The sequence below is a fragment of the Phaenicophaeus curvirostris genome, chromosome 5 (genome assembly GCF_032191515.1).
Source record: "Phaenicophaeus curvirostris isolate KB17595 chromosome 5, BPBGC_Pcur_1.0, whole genome shotgun sequence".
Taxonomy (NCBI): domain Eukaryota; kingdom Metazoa; phylum Chordata; class Aves; order Cuculiformes; family Cuculidae; genus Phaenicophaeus; species Phaenicophaeus curvirostris.
The window spans coordinates 56,048,427-56,072,505 of NC_091396.1; the positions used below are offsets into that span (position 1 = coordinate 56,048,427).

The window sequence follows — 24,079 nt, forward strand, 5'->3', positions numbered from 1 at the left end:
CAATGATCTCAGAGGTCTTTTCTAACCTGGTGATTCTATGATTCTATAACTCTATGATTCTAAGGTGGGTGTTGGTCTCTTCTCCCAAGTGATGGGTGATAGAATGAGAGAGAATGACCTCAAGTTTTGTCAAGGGATGTTCAGATTGCACATTAGTAAAAATACCTTCACGGAAAGGGTTGTTGGGGACTGGAACAGCTTCCCAGGGAGGTGATTGAATCAGCACCCCTGGAGGTGTTTAGAATACGCATAGATGAAGCGCTCAGGCATACAGTTTGGTAGTGGACAGGTGTGGTTGGGCTTGATGACCTCAAAGGTCTTTTCTGACCTAGTGATTCTATGATTCAATGATCCTACCTATGTATGTGACATATCCCTCACCTCCCTGAAGCTGCTTTGCTGAGCCATGGGGTGGAAAGGGAGGTCTGGAGGCCACTCCGCATCCGCGGCCACATCAAAACTCTCACGTGCAGCAGGGATGAGTCAGGGAGAATGAGCTAACCGTTATGTCTCTACCACTCATTTGCCTATCACGATGATCAAACTGGCCCCTGGTCACCTCCTCCCACACATCACAAAGAATCAGAGGTGATCATGAAGACAGAGGTATTAATAAGATTTATGACTAGAAACCAACATAAGTTGTACTTGGACGACTCATGGATGTAGAAACCATGAGTTTTGCATGTTGGAAATGGCTTGGTGTATGACCCTGGAGGTTTTTGGGTCCCTACACACTGGTTCAGATTGCACCGGCGGGAGGGCAAAGCAAAACCCACTGTGTCCCTTACCAGTGGCACCGCTGGCCAAAGGTAAAGAAGATAAGGAGCTGGGCTGACTGATACCCCAGATGTTATCACTCCAGAAGGGACTATAAGAGGATGAGAGGAGCGGGTCACAGCTGGAGCTCCCTCTCAGCTGGTCTGAGGCCCCCACTGATGTCAAACATGACCCCAGGGATCCAATCCCTCCAAGCACTGGAGCATCTGCAAAACTTCATCTGCAGCAACTGCGTGGACACATCTAAAAAGACTTTATCACTGAACTCCAGACGGGTCATATAGTCCCTCACAAACCCTCATAGGATGCTAATATTGGTCTAGACTTAAGCTTATATTCTTGACTCTCTACAACTACCTGAAAGGAGGTTGTAGAGAGGAGGGTGCTGGCCTCTTCTCCCAAGTGACAGAGGACAGGACAAGAGGGAATGGCCTCAAGCTCCACCAGGGGAGGTTTAGGCTGGACATTAGGAAAAAATTTTTCACGGAAAGCGTCACTGGGTACTGGCAGAGGCTGCCCAGGGAGGGGGTTGAGTCACCTTCCCTGGAGGGGTTTAAGGCACGGGCGGATGAGGCGCTGAGGGACATGGTTTAGTGTTTGATAGGAACGGTTGGATTCGATTACCCTGTGGGTCTTTTCCAACCTGGTGATTCTGTGATTCTATGACTTAGACATGTAACATTATGGATAATAAACTAAACGTTTAAACGCCGTTCTGGCTCCTCCCTGCCTCCCTCGGGGCGTGCCGGTGTCCGTGTGCCCGCCCCGCCGGGCTCTCTAAGCGCCGCCCCGCCCGGCGCGGGGCCCGTGGCGATGGAGGCGATGGCGGCGCTGGGGACGGCGGTGGCGCTGCTGCTGGCCCTCCCTCTCCTGGCCCTCGGGCTGTACTGCTGCTACGTGCGGCGCGTCCACGCCAAGTACGACCACATCCCCGGCGCCCCGCGGGAGAGGTGAGGGCCGGGGCCAGCGGCGGGGGGCGGGCCGAGCGCCCATCTCCGTGGCGGGCGGAGCGGGGCATGAGCGCCGCAGCCCGTGTCCCTCGCTGCTGCGGGCGAGGGCAGCGCCCAGAGCGTTTGGTGTTTAACTGGGGCAGGTGCCAGCTGAGGCTCTGGAGCGAGTCCAGAGAAGAGCAACGAAGCTGGTGAGGGGTCTGGAGAACAGGCCTTGTGAGGAACGGCTGAGAGAGCTGGGGGTGTTTAGCCTGGAGGAGGCTGAGGGGTGACCTCATTGCTCTCTATAGCTACCTGAAAGGAGGTTGTAGAGAGGAGGGTGCTGGCCTCTTCTCCCAAGTAATAGGTGATAGGATAAGGGGGTGGCCTCAAGTTGCAAAGTCAGTGGAGGTTCAGATTGCACATTAGGAAAAGTTTCTTCCCTGAAAGGGTCACTGGGCACTGGCAGAGGCTGCCCAGGAAGGTGGTTGAGTCACCATCCCTAGAGGTATTTAAAAGACAGATAGATGAGGTGCTTAAGAATATGGTTTAGTGGCAGATAGGTATGGTTGGACTCAATGATCTCAGAGGTCTTTTATAATCTGGTAATTCTATGGGAAGGGCAGGTGGAATTGGAACAGCGCCTGCTTCCTGTTTGGAACAGCATCCGGCACTGTCGGGCATCTCCAGGCATCCCGCTGCCTGCTCTGCACTACCTGGCTGGCCTGGGCTGGATGTGCTGCTGTCCATCTCTTTGGCTGGTCACCCTGGCTGGCCACAGCGGCATGAAATGAGCAGTTTAGAGTTGCCCTTCTGAGCTGTGCATTTGCTTACAGCACCAAAGGGACCCGAGGAGTATCACTAGCCATGCAGGAGGTGCTCTGTGTGCTGGACCAGCACAGCCTGCCATCCCACAGAGTTCCATGTTGACACTAACTCCACCGGGCACCTTCCCTGCTCTCCGTCCTGAGCTAGGTGTTTGGTTTCTGCCGAAAATAAAAGTGTCACAAGTGATAAAGGGCAGTGAGAAGGCAGCCAGCAAGGCAGTGGCAGTGCTGTCACAAGGAGACATGGTTCTTGCAGGAGCGTGTGGGATTTCCGTGCAACCTCACCACTGGATGCACATGTCCTTCGTAACATGCCATGAGAAGAGGCACCATGCCAGTACTGTTACACAAACAGTCCTACAGGAACCCCAAGCTTGGCTGCCCAACTCCAAGTTCTACTATACTATAAGGGTATCAGGTATTGGAGAGAGAATCTTGTCATACCTGAATCTGCTTGTCCGTAGGCTCATTTTGAGGTGTGAAGTAACTTCCTAGAATAATGACAGCTTGAGGCACCCTGTTGCTGCTTTTCTGTCCCTTCTTCAGGGTTTGAGGTTTGATGTTGGTGATCACCCTAGCATCTTTCCCAGGAAGGTTTCTAGTACTGGTATGTCTACATGGAAGCCTGTATAAGACCGCAGCACTTGACAGCTTTTCAGAAGCATAAATTGCCAGGGACAGTCCAAACTCCTATTCCGTACTTGTTGCGCAAGCACTTCCACTCCTAAATGTCCAAGATAAGGAAAATCAATACCTCCAGTCATTTACTACAATTAAAAAAAAAAAATAATTTAAAGGCCAGTGCTGTGTGTGGTGGTGGTCTCCCCAGAACAAAACAGAGACAGACTGGGGTGAGTCCAGTGGAGGGTGGCTAGGGTGCCTCAGGGTGCTAGGGACTGAGCATACCTTGGGTTGAGAAGTGGCTGCTGATGAGTAGGTGGGATCCACTGGCTGTTTTCAGCTACCTAATGGGTGGTTACATGAAGATAAGAGACAGACTCTCCTTGGAGTGGCAAAATGAAGGACAAAGGGCAATGGGCACAAACTGTCTAAAGGGCGATCCCAGTAAAGAAAAATATCTTCACCTCGAGGGTGTTCAAATGCTGGCACAAGTGACAGGGTGAGGCCCTGAGCCATTTAACAGCTCTGGAGCAGGGGACTGGACCCATCTTTGCCAACCCAGGTTACTCTGAAATGAGGTTTGTCCCAATCCAAACACTTGTCAGCTGAGTCTGTCTCTGCCAAACTGGAGAGAAACAGCACCAGAGGCTGGCTTGGTTCCAGCTTGCTGCTCACCAGGACTGCCCCCCAGGTTGCCATCAGCACATCTGCTCACCGGCCAGCCAGCCCACAGCCTCTGTAATTCCAAGGTGTTATTCTGTCCCAGATGAGCGGCTTACCCTTTGTCCTTGTCTCTTTTCCTTTGGTAAAAGCTTAAGAAAGCCTTGTTTTACATGAAGTATGACAGGATCTTCTCAAAACCTGAGACTTTATCTAAGCTTGTATGGCTGCACGATTGCAAGATGACATTAATGCCCTTGAGTCCTGGGTTGTTTTATTTTATCACAACTAACACAGCATGTCTCTAAAGGAGACTTGTGCAGGACAGGCTGGAAAAGTGAGTCCTAGTGGCTTTGTGTCATTTTTATTGCAAAAATGGCTCACCTGCGAACAGAGGAGATCATGTCTTCAAAAGTTTGCTTCATATTAAAGATTTAATAGCAATAAACAGGCAAAAGGGATTTGTTTGCAGATATATGTTTTCAGATTAGAGTGTCACAGTTACATATGCCAAACCCAGCCTTGGGTAATTTTTTTCATGGCATGCAGTAAGGAACTGGGACTTCTCATTAGCAGGTGAATGTTTATAGGCCTGTTGTAACATCTGACTTAATTAGGTAGTTATGGGACCAGGGATGAAAAATATCTCTGGGGATTCATGTGTCACAGAAGAGGAGCTGTGGGTGGGACCTTGCTTTGTGTGCTGCAGGTAGAGTGGTTTCTGGGGCTTTAGCTAACAAAGGACTCATCTGTTGTATTGGGGACTTTCACATCTTTTCAGATTCCAATTCCAGTGGAAGAGGTAAACAACTGAAGGATTAAAAGTTTCTGTAGATGTTGGATAACTTTGTTGAGTGCTTGTTATTTTTAAGTGCCTCCTGGTTCCAAAACAAATTAAAGAGCCTGGTTTTCCCCTATAGCTTGTTTGTACTGAGAAAGGATGATAGGATGGCTGGCTGTCTCTCAAATGGAAAACGGATTTCAAGTGCAGCTTGCTTCATTTAGAGAGGAGCTTGGCCAAATCACCCTTCAGATGTATGCAAAGCCAGTGGGAATTCGCCTCTCAGAGCAAAAGGAAGGAACTGATCTCTAACCTTTTAATACAGCTATTGTATTTGAAGAGATAACCCTTTTTATTAATTTCTGCAATTTCCATATTAACCAGTGATTATCCTTCTAGGTTGTTTCAGGTTGTGGCTTTAGACATGAGGAGACCATTCCTAATTTTACTAAATTTAACAGCATTGACAGAGCTGAAGTTTGCTTATCAGGGCTGAGCATGAGAGAGCAAAGAACATTTAACGCAAATGTCTACTGCATGTATAGAAATGTCATAGTTGCAGCCGTGATTCAGGCATCTAGACAAAGAGCAAAGCAGTTTTCTGGGAGCTTCCACCCAGACCTAAACATGTCCTATAGTACAGCAGCTAGCAAGACCTTGTCCTGTGTATCTGCACTGGTCTTCCTGGCTGCAGGAGTGCACCAGCCTGACCCTGATCTTCACCTTACCCACATGAGGGCTGGGCAGTGGTACATATTAGTTTTATCTTTCCTTACCTGGAGGAAAACTTGAGCAGCGCTTACATTGCATTGCTGAGCAACAAGGTTTGTAATCCATACAAAACTCTATGTTGGCATCCTTGTAACTCTCTTAACCTTCATTTGTTGCAGCTTTTTATTTGGACATCTGCCAATCCTGTGGAGGATGCTTAGGAAACAGGAGTTTGTGCATGATCTCTTCCTGCAGTGGTAAGTCGAGGAACACCAGAAAATCCAGGCAAAAATGCCTTGAGATGCGTATTTAGCATTATTCAGAAGGACACTAGAGGAGCTAGTGAGTGTGAGTTAATCTTTCTCTTAATGGCTTTACTCACTGAAAACTGTAGTAGTTTCCAGTACATGCTGCTTTTGGTTGTTTCAGGTTATTAAATGTGAACTGTTACGTGTTGGTGGTTTGTACCGTAATTTTCTTTTCTTCCTCTTCTCTTCTTGTAGGGCAGAGCAATATGGACCCATTGTACGGTTTAATGCCTTTCACAGAGTCTCAGTAATGATTCTGAGTCCTGAAGGAGTGAAGGTACTGCAAAATAAAGCCAAATTGACACTGGGGATTGGCCTGCCCCTTCAGAAAGAGAGAGCTGGTGCCTGATGTTCATGGCAGCACACTGCAGCTGGTCAGTGCCTGCAGAGAGGGCAACTTAGGAGGATGAGGTGATCTGTCCTCTGGGCTGTCAGGATTTATTTACTTCCTTGATAAGTCAATTTACTTTGTTACTTTTATTTAAACAGCAGTTAGAGCAATCTTCCATCATTTCTGAAAAGTAGACTCTTTACAAGAGCTTAGTATCTCAAGTGAGTGAGGCACAAGGGACTGAATTTCTTCCTCTACATCTCTGCAATAACCACAGAGTGATATTTTGGGTCATTGGGCAAGAAGTGCTAGAGGCATGCAAAACAAGCTAGCAGCACGGGAACTGGGGAATCAGGACACACCAAATTATTCATTTAGCCTTCAGACTATTGCTACAGGAGGAAAAGAATGAACATGTGAGTGGCTTTTCATGTTTTGTCTGGGAAATGGATCACACTTGGTATTCACTGACCTGAGATTTGATTTTAGGAGTTCTTGATGTCCTCACAGTACCCAAAGGATCGGCTGGTATATGGTCGTATCTTCAACTTATTTGGTGAGAGGTAAGTATAACTCATCTGAAGCCATTGTGATCTGAAAAGACAAAGATTAATAATATTGCTGGCATGACATTTATTTTGACACAGACCATTTACCTTAGTATGGGAATGAATGACTAATTCCAGGCATATGTAAGCAGCATGTGCCTATTAAATTACGTGTCAAGTCAAATGTCAGGGAGGAGGTTATGTTGGATTTTTTTTCACCTTGATTGTAGGTTTGTTTTTTTACTCCGTGCATGTTTGGTTAGTCTCTGAAGAGTTTAGGCAAGACCATCATCAAATTTCTCACTTAGATTTTAAAGCACTGAATTATTCCTTAATGCATGGGAGTTTCCAGCTCCTAAATTCAACAACAAAAAAAAGAGGATTTTTCTCTGTTAGCCTGAAGCTTTTAAAAGTATAATAATTCAGCTAGTATATTAGTTATTTGTGTAACAACTGTAATCAAGTGGCATCTTATTTGACTCAGCAGTCCACATCTAGCAGGCATAACGTATCTGAAGTTCTGTCATTGTCCACAGTGACTGTGTACTCAAAGCAGCGTAGTGCTCCTTATACATGGGAAAAAATACAAGGAAGCCGATACAGGAGAGTTATCTTTGTGACTACACAGGGCTTGGCTGGCTCCCTTGCTGAAAACAGTTCCTTTCCTTGCTTTCCTAAATGCCAGGTTTCTGGGGAATGGCTTGGTAACTGTTTACAACCATGAGCTTTGGCACAAGCAGCGGAAGGTGATGGATCCAGCTTTCAGTCGAACGTAAGGCAAATATCGCTGCGATGATCTAGCTGTTATTTGTACTGTATTTTTGTGATTCTCATTGCCATTGATGCATTATTTGAAATTGAGAAAGAGTAAACCATTTAGTGCCAAAATCATGTTTTACTTAAGAGTCCATGATGAGTATAATTTGACCAGACTTTCCATGGGGCAGTGACGCTTACGTGAACAACAGGCCTCAGGGATTTGATGTGGGCAAGCCTCATCATTCACCTGAGGGATTCCCTGTGGGAGATATCATGTGATTGACATGCAGGGGTTAGTCTGGTTTGCTTGTGTGTGCCTCGATGCGTTGCATTTAAGGGCTGAAGATAAAGTCCATTTGCTTCAGTGTGCACGACCAAAACGTTGGCAGACATTGTTTACATGGCAGAACAGAATGAGGCTGCTATAAGAAGAATTTAGCTCATTTTATCTGTTTGCTTTTTAAAGTATTATGTCAAATTTATTATAAATAAAAAAAATCTTTACAGTTTTCTGTGGAAAATAATGAAAGGAGTTTTGCATGAGCAAAGGTCCTCTCCAGAGCCCCCATCAGTAATTTTTATTGATTGTTCAGCTACCTGATTGGTCTTATGGAAACTTTTAATGAAAAAGCAGAGGAGCTGATGGAGAAGCTAGATGAAAAGGCAGATGGAAAAAAAGAGTTTAGCATGCTGACCATGATGAACCGGGTGACCATGGATGTCATTGCAAAGGTACCAGCTGTGTGCTTTCTTGTTTCCTCTGTGACTGGCAGGAAGGAATGGAAGTAACAGGTACCAACAGCAGGAAGGGATCAGGAGCCAGAGCCAGCAAACAAGACCTTTACCCAGCAGTGCCAGAAGAGCTGAAGGACTCTACTATAGTGCCACTACCGTTCAGGCTGAGCCAAAGCAAGTGACAGGGAGGATCTGCACAGCCTAAGCGTGGTCTGCAGGATGGGGACCCCTTGCAAAAGCCCTTACAGCCTTGTACCTCCCACCCCTCCATGCCAAAAGGGGCTCACCAATGCTTGTTCACATCTCAGTGTTGTATTACTACCATTAAAGGTCAGCATGAAGTCTCCCTTTTGCTGACTTTTCCCTTCTTTATGCAAAACAGTTAGAGATGAACGGAGAGTAATAGTAAATCATTCATGTCCCTAAATAAGGAGGAAGCATAATGTAAATATTACCCTTCCCTCCTAGCCTCCTGCAAGGCAGTATCTAGCCTGAGGTATTTTTAGAGGAAAAGGTGGTGGTGTGAGGCTGTCTTCCTCTTTCACTCCAGCCCCAGGAAGCCTGAAGGATGCAACAAGTTGCTGCCTTTTTCTCTCCTGCTCCTCAGGTAGCCTTTGGCTTGGAATTAAATGCACTGAGTGATGACCAGACACCTTTCCCACATGCTGTGACCATGATTTTGGAGGGAATGACCAAGGCACGCCTGCCCTTCTTGCGGGTTTGTATGCACCTCGCTTCAGTTTGCTTTCCTCACGTCCAGCTGGAGCCCTGCTCTGGCACAAATTGGCCAGAGCTGTGTGAAGTCCATATATGACAAGGAAAGAGTCATCAGCAGCTCTCTCCCTCCAATGTGCATTGAGATAATATTCATTAGAGCTTTAAAACACTTGCAAAATTACCATTAACATTTAGTGCTTCCTTTCTGTCTTTCTGCCTTCTCTTCCCCAATGTATCTGTCTGCTTCTTGTATGGTTTTACGCTTTCACACACATCACTGCAAAAACTGAGTTTTGCCATTTGTCCAAGAAGGATGATGGCCTCCACTAAAGGTGGAAGAATTTTGAACTTTCTTACAATAAAAACATGTATTTTTGCCCAAAATTCATATACTAGGAAATTAGGGATGTAATCTGACACATTTAAGTTAAAAATCATTCCACATTTTCACAAAAGCTGTAGTTTAGGCTTTTAGAGCTCCTGTTTTCCTTTTTGGACCCAGAGGTGAGATTCTGCATTGCATGCTGCAGTTTGTCTCCATGGAGAAGTGAGGAATTTTGCTCACAGTGCTCAAAATATTAGCTTTAACAAGGCAGGACATCAGCATGCCCAGATCGGAATATTTCTCATTTCAGCCCAAACACTTCACCTTGGGAACATTCACCTTGTTCCATGGAGAGCAGACGCTTATGTCAAACGTCTTTAGTAGAAAACAAGGTGCTCACTTGAAAAATAACACTTGGCAATATTTTTTACCAGAAAAAGCAACAAAATGACTAAAGAAATTCTGTATTCAGTACATGCCATGGAAACAGAAGCTGGTAAAGGAGGTCAAGGAGAGTGTGAGGCTGCTGCGGCGTGTGGGGAAGGAGTGCATTGACCAGAGGAGAGAGGCCATTCGAAATGGGAAGGAAGCCTCGCTGGATATTCTTACGCAAATACTGAAAGGAGATGGTAGGGAACATGTTGCTTTTGGAGTTAATTTGTCTGTAGTGTGTTTTGCCATGAGATTTGGGGAGGCTTATTTTGAGGTTCTGGATTTTGATCCTCTAATGTCTTCAGGAGGGCTTTTTCACATTGAAGATCGTAAGAGTTGCTTTGAAAATTCCCTGTTTTGTTGTGTTGGATCAAATATTGGTCGCAAGTCACTACCAAGTTTCCCATTCAGGATCCCCTCGTGCTGCCGTCTCAGATAAAAGGGGCAAAACACAGCAGACCTTTCTGTTGATTCCTGCTGAGGCACGGGGACGTTTTCTAATTTCATTTGCTTTTCTCTTTTGGCAGCTCTGGAGGAAACTACAGATGATGAAGGCATTTTGGATAACTTTATCACTTTCTTTGTGGCAGGTTGGTAGCTATTTTAATATTTGAATATGTCGTGGGAAGCTGTAGTCATTTCTGGACCATCTATAGGCTCATGATTAATGTCCTTGTTCACTCTGTGTGATGCTGTTGTAACCAGGAGTCACTTGGTTGGTAGACAGTAGTGTTAGACTGGCACAGAACCATCTGGATGAGGTCTCAAGAGAATTCTTCATTTTCTCATAGGCAAAGGATACATTATCCTCCTTCAGTCACAACAACACTGCAAGCAATACCAGACCAATGGTTTCCCACCTGCAGTGCAGAGGTCAGCACTGCCCACTGGGGTGCAAGTGTATTCCTCATGGGACTCCAGCTCTTCCTCCCAGACCCTGCTAAACCCCACTGAAAGCATCTTTAACATATTCCATGTATCTCTGCCCCACCTCACCTACACGATTAAATGCCATTCTTGCCTTAAGAGCATTAGTCAAATCAGGGGCTGAGGTGATACATGAGATAAACTGTATAGAAAGACCAATCTTGGAAGTTGGTAGGATTTAGGTTCCTGAGAAGGTGAGGTTGAAACGCTGTTCTTTCGCAAGAAAGATGTTATTGCAACATACATATCTTTGCAGAAGTTTTGGTTTCTGTAGTGCCTTGAAATACCATATGCTTATCTGTGAAAAAAATGAAAACTATCCATATAAACACCTTTCTTTGAAATGGCTGCTTTAGAAGCTCTGTTTTCCATCAAAACCAGTAAATCCTTCTTGGCAGGACTGTATGTCCCATAATATGACAAGGCAAATATTGAACCTCACTAGCTTTCCTGTTAGAAAGCTCATAATCAGTATGCAGCTTCGAGTAGCGCAAGACAGCTCATATGTTTACCAACTATGTCTTGTTCTATAAGGGAGTGCAGTGGTAGGATAAGGGGTAACAGTTATAAGCTGAAAAAGGGTAGATTTAGACTAGATATTAGGTAGAAATTTTTTTACTGTGTGGATAGTGAGGCACTGGAACAGGTTGCCCAGAGAAGTCATGGAAGCCCCATCCCTGGAAGTGTTCAAGGCCAGGTTAGATGAGGCTTTGAGCAAGCTGATGTAGTGGAAGGTGTCCCTGCCAATGTCAGGAGGTTGGATCTAGTGATCTGTACGGTCCTTTCCAACCCAAGCCATTCTATGCGTCTTTGAAAGCTCCTTATGTAAAATGCATATTATTTTTAGTGTTTCCTTTAATTTCTAGCATACTTAGAATAAAAAAATTCCAGGCCTGACGTTTAAAGTTTCCTGTTCACAGTCACACTAGTAGACCATCTTTGTATCATGTTATTATTTCATATTAAACTTTAAACCATTTTTCTTTGTCATTAGGTCATGAAACCACTGCCAATCAGTTGTCATTTACAGTAATGGCACTGGCTCAGCATCCTGAAATTCTGGAAAGGTACGTGCTCTCTATTTTGTTTCTTGTTAATTTCGAGGTGAATTTTATTACAAGGATTATTAAAATGTAGGATCAATTCCCAGTGCATTCTAGACTCCCTTCCAACATAAATATTTTCATAGTCATGGTATATTTTGAATTTTAGAAAGACTTAATACAAATTACTTGAATTCTGTCTAAGTGATTTTTTTTTCCAAGCCTTTATGCAAAGCTGGTCCTGAGCCCTGCCTTATTCGGCTGCACTGTAAGCACATTGCTTCATCCTAATATGAGGCACAAGTTCAGGCAGGCTGGCTGGGAATCAGTATGTGATTTGCCTGAGGATGGAAGTCAAAGTCCAGTTCAGTGTCTGGAAAGTAAAAATCTAATTTGTCAGCTTGCCTAGCAAAATACGGTCCTCTGCAACTAACGTTTTTTTAATTTGGCTGCAGGGTGCAGGTTGAAGTGGATGAAGTTCTTGGTTCCAAGAGAGACATTGACTATGAGGATCTTGGCAAACTCACGTACTTATCGCAGGTACTGTAGGAATGAGGTAAAATACCAGTCAGAGCTGTTCGGTAACACTCCTGAATCTCTTGAGAATGCCAAGAGGAGCCCCATACATTTAAAACTTTAAGAGCAATGCCAGTATTTGATCCCGACAAACTTTGTCTCCAGAGAGTCAGCAAGCAGGCAGCGTGAGCTGTTTGCAGCAGCCCAGCCTTGTTGGGAAGGATGCTCTTCAAATACCTTTAAAAAGTCCCACATAATTCCTTCACTACTTTCTTTAATTATTACCAAGCTGGGAGCTAGAGTGGAGTTGCTTAATCCTTACCTGTTCAAGCTGAAACCATAGCTGTATTTTAAGAAGGGTTCGCAACTTCAAGCCCAACCTGTGCGTGAGTCCCAGACACTTCCCAAACTCACAACTCTATTTTTGTTTGATTATTGTTAAAGTATTTCCAGCTATGATCTCACCATGCACCATAAACTCAGTGGGATTTGAGGACATACAAAAATAATGGCTATTTTGTGCAGTATCAGTTTTTCATTATTTGGTCTTGAAACCCTCTTCAGTCACTAAGAGGGAGAAAATGTTTGGTCTTAGAAGATGCCTTGTGTATAGAAATGCTGGTTGGTAATGAACTTCAAATCCAGGGCTTGGTTGCTTGCCAGCGTTTGTGTGGTGTATTCTTTTTTACAAGATGAGGGACACCAGTAGCCCTCAGGAGAGGCTGAATCACAGTGCTGGCAGCTATTCTCCCTGCTTAAATTGCCTGTGATTTTAGTAGTCTGCCATGATCACTGTTCTCTTAAACTGCCCTGTCAAAGTGGGTGATGGTGTTTTGCCATTTGCCATATCCCTTTCCACAAATCACTGTGCTTTGACAGCAAATAGATTTCAAAGCTATTTCTCATGAGGAAAAATCTTCTCTGTGTGATTACAGGGATCAGCAGGTTTCCTTGGGCGTCTCCAACACCATCACAATTATACCACTCCAATTAGGACGAGGTATCTAAGCTTTTCAATTTTAAGACAGATCATATGAGAGCTTCTCAAAGCAGACCATTTATTTAACTGAACAAGCTTGGATCTGTACAACCAAAATCACAGTCACCCTTGGTCACAGCCAGTCCATCACTGGAGTATCAGAGACCATGGGACTCCTCTCCTGTCCCTCAGGAAATTCTGAATCCTTTTGTCCATGCTTCTTTTTCATTAATCCACTCGTGCATACAGACCGTTAATTGCATTTGCACTGCGATGCTAATGTGCACTGTTAATTAGGTTTCCCTTTGATGAAATAAGGCATTCTCACAGCTCACTGCCACCAAAAGAAATGGTCTCATTCCGTTTTTTCCTCGCTGTTCCCTATTAATTTTCCTTTTACAGGTTGTTTTTTGTCATTTAAGTGCTCTGACGTTGCTCAGCTCCCTGAGCAGCAGAAGCAGGACAAAGGCAGGAGTGGGAAGTCAGTACTGAAATGGAGGTGGGAACAACCACCCATCCTCATGACAGCCAAGAACAGCTCATTGGAGGCATGAGACTTCACTCTCAGATATTCTCTTTGAAGTTGTTCTCCAGTACTTTTTCACTTAGTTTTTTACCTGATTTGAGGTGTTTAATCTGTTCAATGTATTGGATCTCTTGTGGGTTTTGCTTCTTTTTCTCTGTGTTTTACCAGTCATGAGAAAGAACCAGGCCTGAAGGAGCTCACTTAGCCATATGTTTTGCTCACAGGAGTCTAAGGCAGATAAACCAGTATCTCTTTCACAAGTCAAAAGCTTCCATTTAGCCAAAGCAAAAGGACATAGGGAGGTAATTAGTTTTATTTCTGCTTCCTACGCTATATTAACTAACCTTCTGTACTTTTCACTGACACAGGTTTTGAAGGAATCGCTGCGTCTGTACCCACCTGTCCCGGGGACAGTACGCTGGTTGGAGAAGGAACGCATCATCAATAATGTCAGAATTCCTGCAAACACGACACTTATTGTGAGTCCCATACATGAGGAGCAGATTCAGTCAGTCCATATATAATGGTTCTGTGTATCAGAAGGACAAAATCCCACCCAGGGACATTTCTCCTGACTTCTCTGAAATGTTGGCCAAAACTGGGGTGTGAATTGGGACTTTGGATTGGTTTTGCCTGGGGAGTGGAAGGCAGTTATGTGTTTATACCTGTGACAGTGAAAATGCTTTTTCAGTGTGCTGCTCCTGACTAATGCAAATAAACTCTTTCTTGACAGTTCAGCACTTATATAATGGGAAGGATGGAAAGCTATTTCAAGGATCCACTCACTTTCAATCCAGACCGATTTAGCAAAGATGCACCTAAGTGAGTTTCTTTTTACTCCCAGGTTATTAAATATGTAATAAGGAACCACTACAGGAAGAGATTTCAAGGGTCATTTTTCATTTCAAGGAAAGTAGGATAAAAACTATTTTGCCATTCCACTTTGACTAAGGCAAAAACCTTATCCAAATGCAAATAGAGAGCAATAATATGTGGCTTTTATTCAGGAGTTCTTTATACCATGCAATACCATACAAAAAAACCCAATACTAACGTTAATTAATTCTGAATATTGAATATTTCTCTTTATGCAATACAGACTGCATGGCAGCCTAGGCTCCAGGATGCTTGAAATGTCTCCATATTAGAGAGGGAACAACAGGCTGAGGGACAGAAGATTCTGTTCAGCCATGTGGGCAGGCAGCCTAAGCCTAATCAGTAGGCAGGAGTAAGGAGGAGGGACCAGTGACCAAAACAGGTGGTGCTGAGGCCGCTGCATCAAACTAGAATATATTGCGAGTCAAGAGTTTTACTTCAGCCTAGAATCTGGTTTCCTGAACCAAATGCCCCCTTGCTCAGAGCTATCCAAAGGAGCAATAATTGGGTGGATGATTATTTCTTTACAGCAGGCTGGAGAGGGTTTAGAGTGTGCTTAACATTCAGCTTTCAAGGCGTGTTTTTCACACATCAAAATAGCTCAGTGAGCTGAGACGTATAGTAAGCAAAGATGGCGAGAAAACTTGCTTTCAGAGCTGTATTGCTGGTCTGAACAAAAAAATGTTGATTTGGAGATTATCTTTACAAGTCAGCTGGATAAGGTGATATTCAGACCATTTACTTGCTGCTGTGATGAATTCTGCTCATTTCTTTACAACCAACCAATCAGATTGACAGTTTTGAACATTTTTCTTTGCAGGCCATACTACTGCTACTTTCCATTCTCTCTGGGACCCCGATCCTGCATTGGGCAGGTGTTTGCACAGGTAAACAGAGTCCTGGAATGATGCCTTGTAGCAAGCACTTGGGCCAGCTCAGGATGCACTGGCTGTGGCTGGTGGTGATGGACCAAAGCCCACAGCGGTGGTGTACTGACCTTCTTCCCTCTAGAGGGTAGATTCCCCACCGTGCCCATGACAGGGCTTGTCTCAAACACCGTCACGTGAGCAGACATGTACTGAACTGGACCACATCACTCGTGTCCAGCAGCAGGCTGCTCTCCATCTGAACTGCCCTGGGTCACCCTGCTTAAATCCAAACTCTTTGACAGAAATTGCAGTCAACATCCCTTTGCCAGCCAAGGTCAGGCGCACAGAGGTTGTGCAGGGACTCTTAGGGACCATCCTGTGCCTGCAGCTGGCAAGGTCAAGGCAGGGAAAACATTAGCTGGTAGAAGAGCACAAGTGAGGACTGGCACTGAGAAGGTGAGGAGGGGTCTGGCTGGAGGGGGTAACAATTTAATGAAGTACATGAACATGGCAGAGAGCATTTCAGAAGGAGAAGAGGAGGCCAGCTCTTCAAGTCTGTGCTGTGAATTCATCTAAGCACCAGTGCTCAAAATCTTCAGGTTAAAGTGCTTAGTTCTACCCTATGATTTCCAAAATGGGGTTAATGCATAAACATGGGGGCTGATCTTAATGCCTGTCAGTTGTCTTCAAATCCAGGAAGCCTCAGGTGACTCTGTTCCTCCTGCCCAAACTCAGCTGCATTAGCAGTAACATTTAAGCGTCAAATCTTTATATTGACAAAGCAGCATAATACTCTGAATTTAAATAGCTGCAGTCCAAGCTGTATTTGCTGTCACTGATGATGTTTGCTTTTTTCTTAACAGATGGAGGCAAAAGTGGTGATGGCCAAACTGCTGCAGAGGTTTGAATTCCAGCTGGTACCAGGGCAGAGTTTTAAACTCTTGGATGCTGGAACCATTAGGCCACTAGATGGAGTAATGTGTAAATTAAAGCTAAGGAGCTTGGCAAGAGGCTGCCAGGCTTAACTACTCAGGAAAGGAGCATGACATGTTAATGGTAGAGTTTCTACTGATTTTTAATATCTTCATACTAATCGAAGATTAGATTTTGTTGACTTCTTTAGAGGATGATTAGACTTAAATTTTTACTAGCCTTCATAATTTTACTGAAGAAAACCTTAGGAGAGTGACTCTAGATATGTTTGAGCATCTTCAGTCTGGAAGTAGACCTAGAATTGCAAAGGCTGTTATTTTCCTGGGGGGTACTATTTGTTTCTGACCAGACCTGGAGAAGAATATCCGTTCACTGGAGCATCCCTGGAGCTCCACACAAACTCAAATCCCAGCTGATATTTTCCACTAACTTGACTTACAATGAAACATGGTCTAGGTAAACCCTTGTTTGCAGAATTTCATAGCAGAGTTCAAGATTTGGACTGAATCTGGGAAGAGAAATTTAGAGCTGTTCTCTCGGTCAAAGCAATTTTCCCATCCTTCCCTAAATGAGAAGAACGATTGATACAAACATTCTGAAGAAAAAAATCAGACTGTAGCCACTACTATTCTGTGTTGATTCTGTCTAATTTTTCTTCAGTTTCTCTTACATTTCTTCCAATATTTTTCACAGTGTAGATTCCCAATCCACAATGTAGAAAGCAGCTCCCCTGCCCTTCCCCACAGCCCATACTCATTCTCTTGATAATCTATTCTTTTAGGGAGGTCTTGCTGGGTTTATTTCAGCCTGGTTCATGTTCCCCATCCGGCTCATCACAAACTATATGAACACTTCAACCACATGTCTAGTAGGTACAGTGGAGTTGGAAGAAAATGCCTCGAATGAAAGCTGCTTAAAATTATATTGCTGCTGAAGGAACACCTGTGCAACTTGAGTCAGAGGCAGGAGAAGGTCCTGCACACCCTTTTTCTGCAGCTGTGCCAAAATTGCTCACTGCGTGCAGACTTGCAGCCTGTTCTGCTAGGAAAAAAATGGTCATGTGAAAATGCCATCTCCTAGAAATAAGTGGATACTTAATATGAGTTTGAGCCCTGAAACAGAGGGATTTCAAGCCATTTGGTGCTGCCACCAAAATGGCAAGAAGTTGGTCTGTACACTGTCAAGTTCCTGGGGTGATTTCCACACCAGAAGCATAACATCCCAGAGCTTTCCCTGGTGCTGCTACTGTTGTGCACCATCTCACTCAGTGCAGCAGTGGGATAACAGGCCAGTAACATTAATGTAGCTTTTGATAATGTAAGCAGTGTTACACAATGTACATGACTTATACCTAGAGGTACCAATACTTATATTGCTAGGGAAGGTTTAGTCCATCTCTTAGTAGAGTACCTCTTCGATCCCTTGTGCTGGAGATCTGCTTATATCATCCTAGACACTAATAAAATCCAATTGGGAAAACTGAGGACTCTCCAGCTGGTTTTGTGTGCCTGGGGGCTGTTGTGGTGAGGAGCAGCATGCTTGATGCCAGTCAGGCTAGATGCGCTAGTGATGTTGCAAAATAGATTAATAGATTCACATAATGGTTTGAGTTGGAAGGGACCTTAAAGATCACCTAATTCCAACCCCCCTGCCATGGGCAGGGACACCTCCCAGTGGATCAGGGGGCTCAAGGACCCATCTAACCTGGCCTTGAACACCTCCAGGGATGGGGCAATTCCATGACTTCCTGTAACAGCTGGGAGAAGAGGGGCAGCAAACAGAGCCCTCCCTGGACCAGAGTGCTGTGTGGCCCCAGCGAGAGCAGCAGCTGACTTCACCTCACTATTTTTCCCCATCAGTAGTTTAAGCCTCATGCAAAGTGTGTTACAAAAGCTTGCAGCTGCTCATAAATGCCGGCTGAGCTGTGTTCAGCTCCTGCACACACAGAGGCTGGAAAAGGAGGAATGACCTACTCCTATGTTTCCGATTCCTCATGCTATTCTGCCAGTTGGCATCAAATGGCATCAAAAATGGTAGCAAATGCTACGGAGGGCATCCAGCAGTTCAGCAATGAGCCTGCAAAATTCTCAGAAGGGACTAGACACAAATGAAAAGGCTGAAGCTGGAGAAAATGTCAAAAGGAGGGAAGTATCTTGTCAATGCAGGGAGTGGTGGGGGAAGCTGTGAACAGCACGCAGACAGCTCAGCAGACACACTGGCAAACTGTGTCTTGCACTGTGAAGGTGCAAGACACCAGGTCTCTGCTCTGCCCTACTAATGAATGAGTTGAGATGCATTAGTTGCACAAGCACGTATTTCCTTCTGCTACGTATATGATGGGGATGGGCACCTCCAAAGAGGGCTCAAGGGGAGTGGTAGCATACTATAAACCCTGCAGAGTTTTGTCATACCTCATCTGCGTGAGATCAGCTCTTTCTTCCTTTAGAGGATGCTCTTCCTGCTCTCTACCTACTGCCCGACTGTCGCCTGCCAATGCTGATAGCCTTCCAGCAGATGGCAAGCTCTCCTTGTCGATGCCCCCAGCAAGAGCAGCTGTTCCTCAACCCTGACAGCTCCTTCTCTTAGGAGAAAGCACCTCCAGGGTATCTTATCACAGGAGTAGATGATGCCCTGTGATGTTGTGCAAATGCCCTGCAGTGTTCTTACAGTTTCATCCTGCACTCTCAGCCAGGAGGTGATTCCTTGTCCACCAAAAAAAAAAAAAAAAAAAAGAGCAGATTCAGGCCAGAAGTGCCAAGGGAGAGCTGCCAGGAACTATAAAAAGACCTGGGGGTTGCAACTTTCTTGAACACCACAAAAAAAGAGGAGAGTTTCCCCTTATCTGGGGAAGAGACATACATTGTTTCAGTTCTTGGACAAGCAGTCATCATCTGCACCACATGCTCTGTTAGGGATTGTGGCCAATAAGCAAAAAAAGCAGAGCAAAGTCTGTCTCGTCAGTGCTCTTTCCAGCTGCTTGTAGGAAAGTATCATACCTGCAGCTAATTTTCTTCTCATCTTTTTCCTGGCTCTTGGGCAGAGCAAAGAAAAATCTGGAAATGGCTGATGGGATGATTTTTCCCTGTTTGCCATCCATGTGGTCCCAGCACAGGCCTCTCTGGCTTGCCTGGAGGCTGGATGCAAAAAGGTTTCTCAGTTGACATGGAACTGCAAAGCCAGGCTGCTCAGGATGGCTTGTGCCCCTGCACCACACACACTGCACGTAAGAGCTTGCCCTCCAGCAGCTCCAGACGTGCACACGTGCAGATGGGACAGGAACTGTCTGGAGGCAGACAGAAGCTCAGCTGGCAGGAGTCAAAGTAATCGTGGAACCATAGGATGCCAGGTTGGAAGGGACTTCAAGGATCATGTGGTCCAACCTTTTTAGGTGATGTGTAATTTAAATGAGATGGCCTAGAACCCTGCCAAGCTGCGCCTTAAGAGTGTCCAGTGTAGAGGAATCTACCACTTCCCTGGGGAGATTTTTCTAGCATTTGGCTGTTCTTATGGTTAAAAATTTTCTTCTGGAATCCAATCAGAATCTCCCCAGGAGCAACCTAGACCCTTGTAACGTAAGCAGCTGCCCCCAGAATTGAGAATACCAGTGGCAACACTCCCAAGAGTCTTTATCAGAGGTGTATAAGTCTTCCTCCTGTTCTGACATATGGCTGCTGCAATTTTCTTTGATCCCTCTCCCAGACCTATAAAGTCTTTGCCTCCCTCTTCTGGATTGATGCCCAGGACTTTCATGTACGTACTCAGAGTCAGAACTCCCTGCTGTGGATTTCTCCACAGATTTTTTGTGCTCACTAAAGAGCTTGATCTTATTCTATTTGGATCAGTGTCATAGACAAGAAACGAGGGAAATGCTGCTGCCTACACCTCTTAGGACAGGAGGGAACCAATTAGGGAACATGCACCCAGAGGAGCCTCCATCTTTCACAGGAAGGCAAACCTCTTCACTGCTGGCATGGGAGAAGGTGATGCTTTCTCACCCCAGCTAGTCTGGAGCACAGGAGACTCCTACTTTCGCATCTACACTTCACGTACAGACTCACCTCAATTTCCAAAGAAAAGCCCAGCTAGACTTATTGGCTGTAAAGAAAGTGGGGAAAATTGCCACGATTTTGCATGAGAGGAACCTCATCCTAGCCCTTGCAGGAAGCCAGGAGAAGCTCAGAAGCATGAGATTCAATCACGCTCATTGAAATTGTAGCACAGCCTGGTATTTTCTGAATGGTGGACAGCCTTCTGCTCCATCTAGAGCCTCCGGAGGAATGACTGTCTATAAGAATGCATAAGATACTGTCATTTTTTTCTGGAGCAAGGTATTCAGAGCTGGAACCAGGATATTTTATTCCTTTTCAGGCTCATCTATCCAGCCATGGCCAGGTCCTATTTGCTTTTTTGACTGCAGCAGCTTTAGAGCCCTGTACTAGCTACATGCAGCACATTTAATCACTGTATGTTCAGAAAAGCTGATGCTTCTAGATTTGGTGGTCCTAGCATAAGCATGCAGGTTAACCATACCTGCATTTGCACTTGATGTGTGTGAGAAACACTTATTCACTTGTAAAATATTGGAAAGGACAAAGTCTTCAAAGCAAAGACAATAATATTTTTATTTTACAATTCAGCACTGAATCAGATGCCCTTCTAAAAACAGCATAATATCTTACAAAAGCAGTGGGTATATATACTAGTTTTAGACAAAGAACCATATAAATCTTGAAAGAATGCTCATTATTTTTTTGGATTATCCAACCATATCCGGAGACTCCCTTCAGGTTATCTCCTCCAACAGCTGCATCTTACAAGACAACTAAGAATATTAATAAATTCTCACAGCCCTAAGACGGGCTTTCTTTTAACCTAAAACAGCTACATCTTACCAAACGGATTTATGTGATGAGATAATTAAACATACAAACCAGCTGCAGCAAAACTTATCAATTCTCATAGTGTGGTTATATGATGGGAGCTGCAAGAGGAGGCCTTTTCTGAATCCAAGCAACATATGTTTATTGAGACAAGACAATCACAAAGCAGACGTCCATAGCACATACCCAACCCATCTCCTCCAGCTGAGGGTCTTGTACTCTTTACCCCATGCCACTATCCTCACTAGACTGGTGCAGTTCTTCCTCCAGTACAGACTTATAAAAAGATTAAGGAACTGCCTCCTTCTTTTCAAATGGACTTTAATTAATTAGCTTTGCTCTCATTCCATTTCCTCAGAAGATCACAGCACTGTAAGCTACAAGCAGACACTGAAGCATCTCCAGTGCCTGAAGCACCAGCAGCATCCTGTAAGATATTACGCTGGATCCACCCCAAGGATCCTGGCAGGGAATACTGACACCAGGCACTGGGGGAGACTCTAACTCTGTGGGGTCCTTTCAGTTCTTCTGGTAAGGGTTGATCGTTGTCTCACTCACCCTCACCTTCCATCTCTTTCCTCATTACCTGCTCTCCTTTCTTTTATTTGCACAAATCCTCTAAGGCATTAAAGAACACCCAAATGACCATGTACTCTGCTGCACACTTGCTGCAGCACTGCTCTGTTTCCCACTCAAGGTGTCAGCTCTGCCAGGCAAGGCCACCTCTCGTACTGTTATCTGCCATAAGCCTTGCACAGCAGAACCATGTTCTTGGCAGGAATCCTTAAGTGCTGCTATAAAGCAAATAAATAATCAATCATTATTATTTTTATGTATCTGTGAGTCTTCTCTAATAGGTCTTGATATTATTACGGTGCTGAGGACAGGCTGAAATTAGATAAACTGCACTCAGCTGGTGTCTATTCCCTTGGAAACACAGGTGAAAATGTATTTAATAGCTCTCCAGTGACAACAAATATTCATTAATATGACACAGACGTATATTTGATTTGAAAATAAGGACAGTAATTAAAGAGCTATTAAGGTTAAAAAGCAACAAAGGAAATTCAGCTACCAAAAGAGCTGTTCTTAGGATCAGCTCCTAACCTATACGTGTATGGATAACCACAGGCCACCTGATGTGTCCTTCATTTTACATACTGGTGCACCGTGGGATCTGCATTCCTTCCCCAGGGTCTGTTATCTGGAAATGCCCAGATGAATTCAGAGTTCATTTTTCCTGCTGTCTTACAGGGCAGCTTTACTCCACAGTGGTGCTGCTGCCCATAACCTATCTCACACGCTGGTCCATTGACTTTGAACTGATAAGAAGTGGAGGGGAAATGTTCTGCAGGCTTTGGGGAAGGAAGCTATTTATAATCACTGCTTATATTCATTATTTCTATTAAAATAATCTGGGGATCACTGGTCATCATAGCTGCTCTGCTGTCATTTATGAAAATCTCCATCCTGCAGGCTATATTAGAGTTTCTCAGCGAGCTTTCACAAAGGTTCCTTTGCAGGGATGGCTTGAGAAAGTGACCTGAGCAGTGTACATTCTGTGTTATAAGTCAGTCAGGAGAGAGGTGACAGCACTGTTGTCCATAGCAGGAGGCAAGGAGGAGCAAATGTGTCCAAGGACACAAATGTGATAGGACCATGGGGAATGGCTTCAAACTGGAGGTGGGAATATTTAGATTAGAAAGAAATTCTCCACAATGAGGGTGATGGAACATTGGCACAGGCTGCCCAGGGAAGTTGTGGCTGCCCCATCTCTGGAGGTGATCAAGGCCAGGCTGGATAGGGCCTTGGGCAGCCCGGTCTGGTAGGAGGTGTCCCTGCCCATGACAGCGGGGTTGGAACTAGATTATCTTTAAGGTCCCTTCCAACCCAAAGTATTCTATGGTTCTATAATTCTGTCCTCCTGATGCGGGCAGAAACTGCAAGCTCTCAGCAAAGCTGGGTCTCTCAGGGACAGGACAGTGGTTGGAAAACAGCAGCTGCCCCGCCTAGCAGAGGAAAAGCGAGACGTGCATTCTCCAAACCCAGGTGTGCTACCAGGAGAAGGTTTCCACAACGGGCTGTGCATCACTCTGCTCCCTTTCTAGGAAGGGTCTCCCAGGCTGATTATGCCTCTGAAGAAATGATGGCAGAGAGTAAAGCAAACCAGCCCGAGAGGCAGAGTGTTAATTTAATTTCTAATCCAGCGGTGTAGTGGTGAATAGCAGAGTGAATCAACCCATTGGGCTGGTGTATCAAGCCACTCAGCGAGGAGAGCTGACTGCATAGCACCTAAATTAGACACAGATAAACCTCATCTGCCTTTGACTTGAGCTAATTCAAATGACTTTCAGCGTAGAAGCGCCTGGTGCAGACAAGTGTCTACAACCAGAGACAGAGCCTTGGCAGGCACCCCATCGTGCTTCCTTGCAGCCATCTCGGCAGTGCTCTCCTCTTCTGTGTAGGTACGCGTGTCCCAGAAGGCTGTGTGTCACCAGGCTGATTGATTTAATAGAATCACAGAACAGTTTGGGTTGGAAGGGACCTTAAAGATCATATAATTCCAACTCCCCTGCGATGAGCAGGGTCACCTCCCACTGGATCAGGCTGCCCAAGGCCCCTCCAACCTGGCCTTGAACACCTCCAGGGATGGGGCAGCCACAGCTTCCTCAGGCAACCTGTGCCAGTGCCTCACCAGTCTCATAGTGGAGAAGTTCTTCCTTATGTCTACTCTAAATCTGCCCCTTTCCAGTTTATACCCGTTGCCCCTCATCCTATCACCACAAGCTTTGTGAACAGTCCCTCTCCAGCTTTCTTGCAGCCCCTTTCAGGTACTGGAAGGTTGCTATAAGGTCTCACAAATAAATTATAAAGTTATGTTTTCTGCCTGGATTGGCTGGTTTTGATGGAGGAGGGTTTTGGTGTTTATTTTTCTGGAAAAAAATTACAATTTGGTGCTTTAGCCCAGGGTGTTGCTGTTACGACCTAATGGGTTTTATCCCTCCAATAAGACAGACCACAAGTGCTTGCTTTTCTTATAAAGCTAACCAGAGACTTTTGAAAGGC

At 44.9% G+C, this 24,079-nt stretch overlaps 1 protein-coding gene across 1 annotated transcript; it reads left to right on the forward strand.

Moving 5' to 3' along the window:
• The first annotated feature begins 1,602 nt into the window (after positions 1 to 1,602).
• Positions 1,603 to 17,630, forward strand: CYP46A1 (cytochrome P450 family 46 subfamily A member 1). The gene is made up of 15 exons (XM_069858789.1): positions 1,603 to 1,730; positions 5,489 to 5,566; positions 5,813 to 5,894; positions 6,438 to 6,511; positions 7,182 to 7,268; positions 7,849 to 7,987; positions 8,598 to 8,708; positions 9,505 to 9,661; positions 9,992 to 10,054; positions 11,386 to 11,458; positions 11,890 to 11,974; positions 13,824 to 13,934; positions 14,189 to 14,277; positions 15,152 to 15,218; positions 16,064 to 17,630. The coding sequence occupies exons 1-15, from the start codon at positions 1,603 to 1,605 to the stop codon at positions 16,223 to 16,225; spliced, it is 1,506 nt and encodes a 501-aa protein (XP_069714890.1). The 3' UTR covers positions 16,226 to 17,630.
• The last annotated feature ends 6,449 nt before the right edge of the window (positions 17,631 to 24,079 follow it).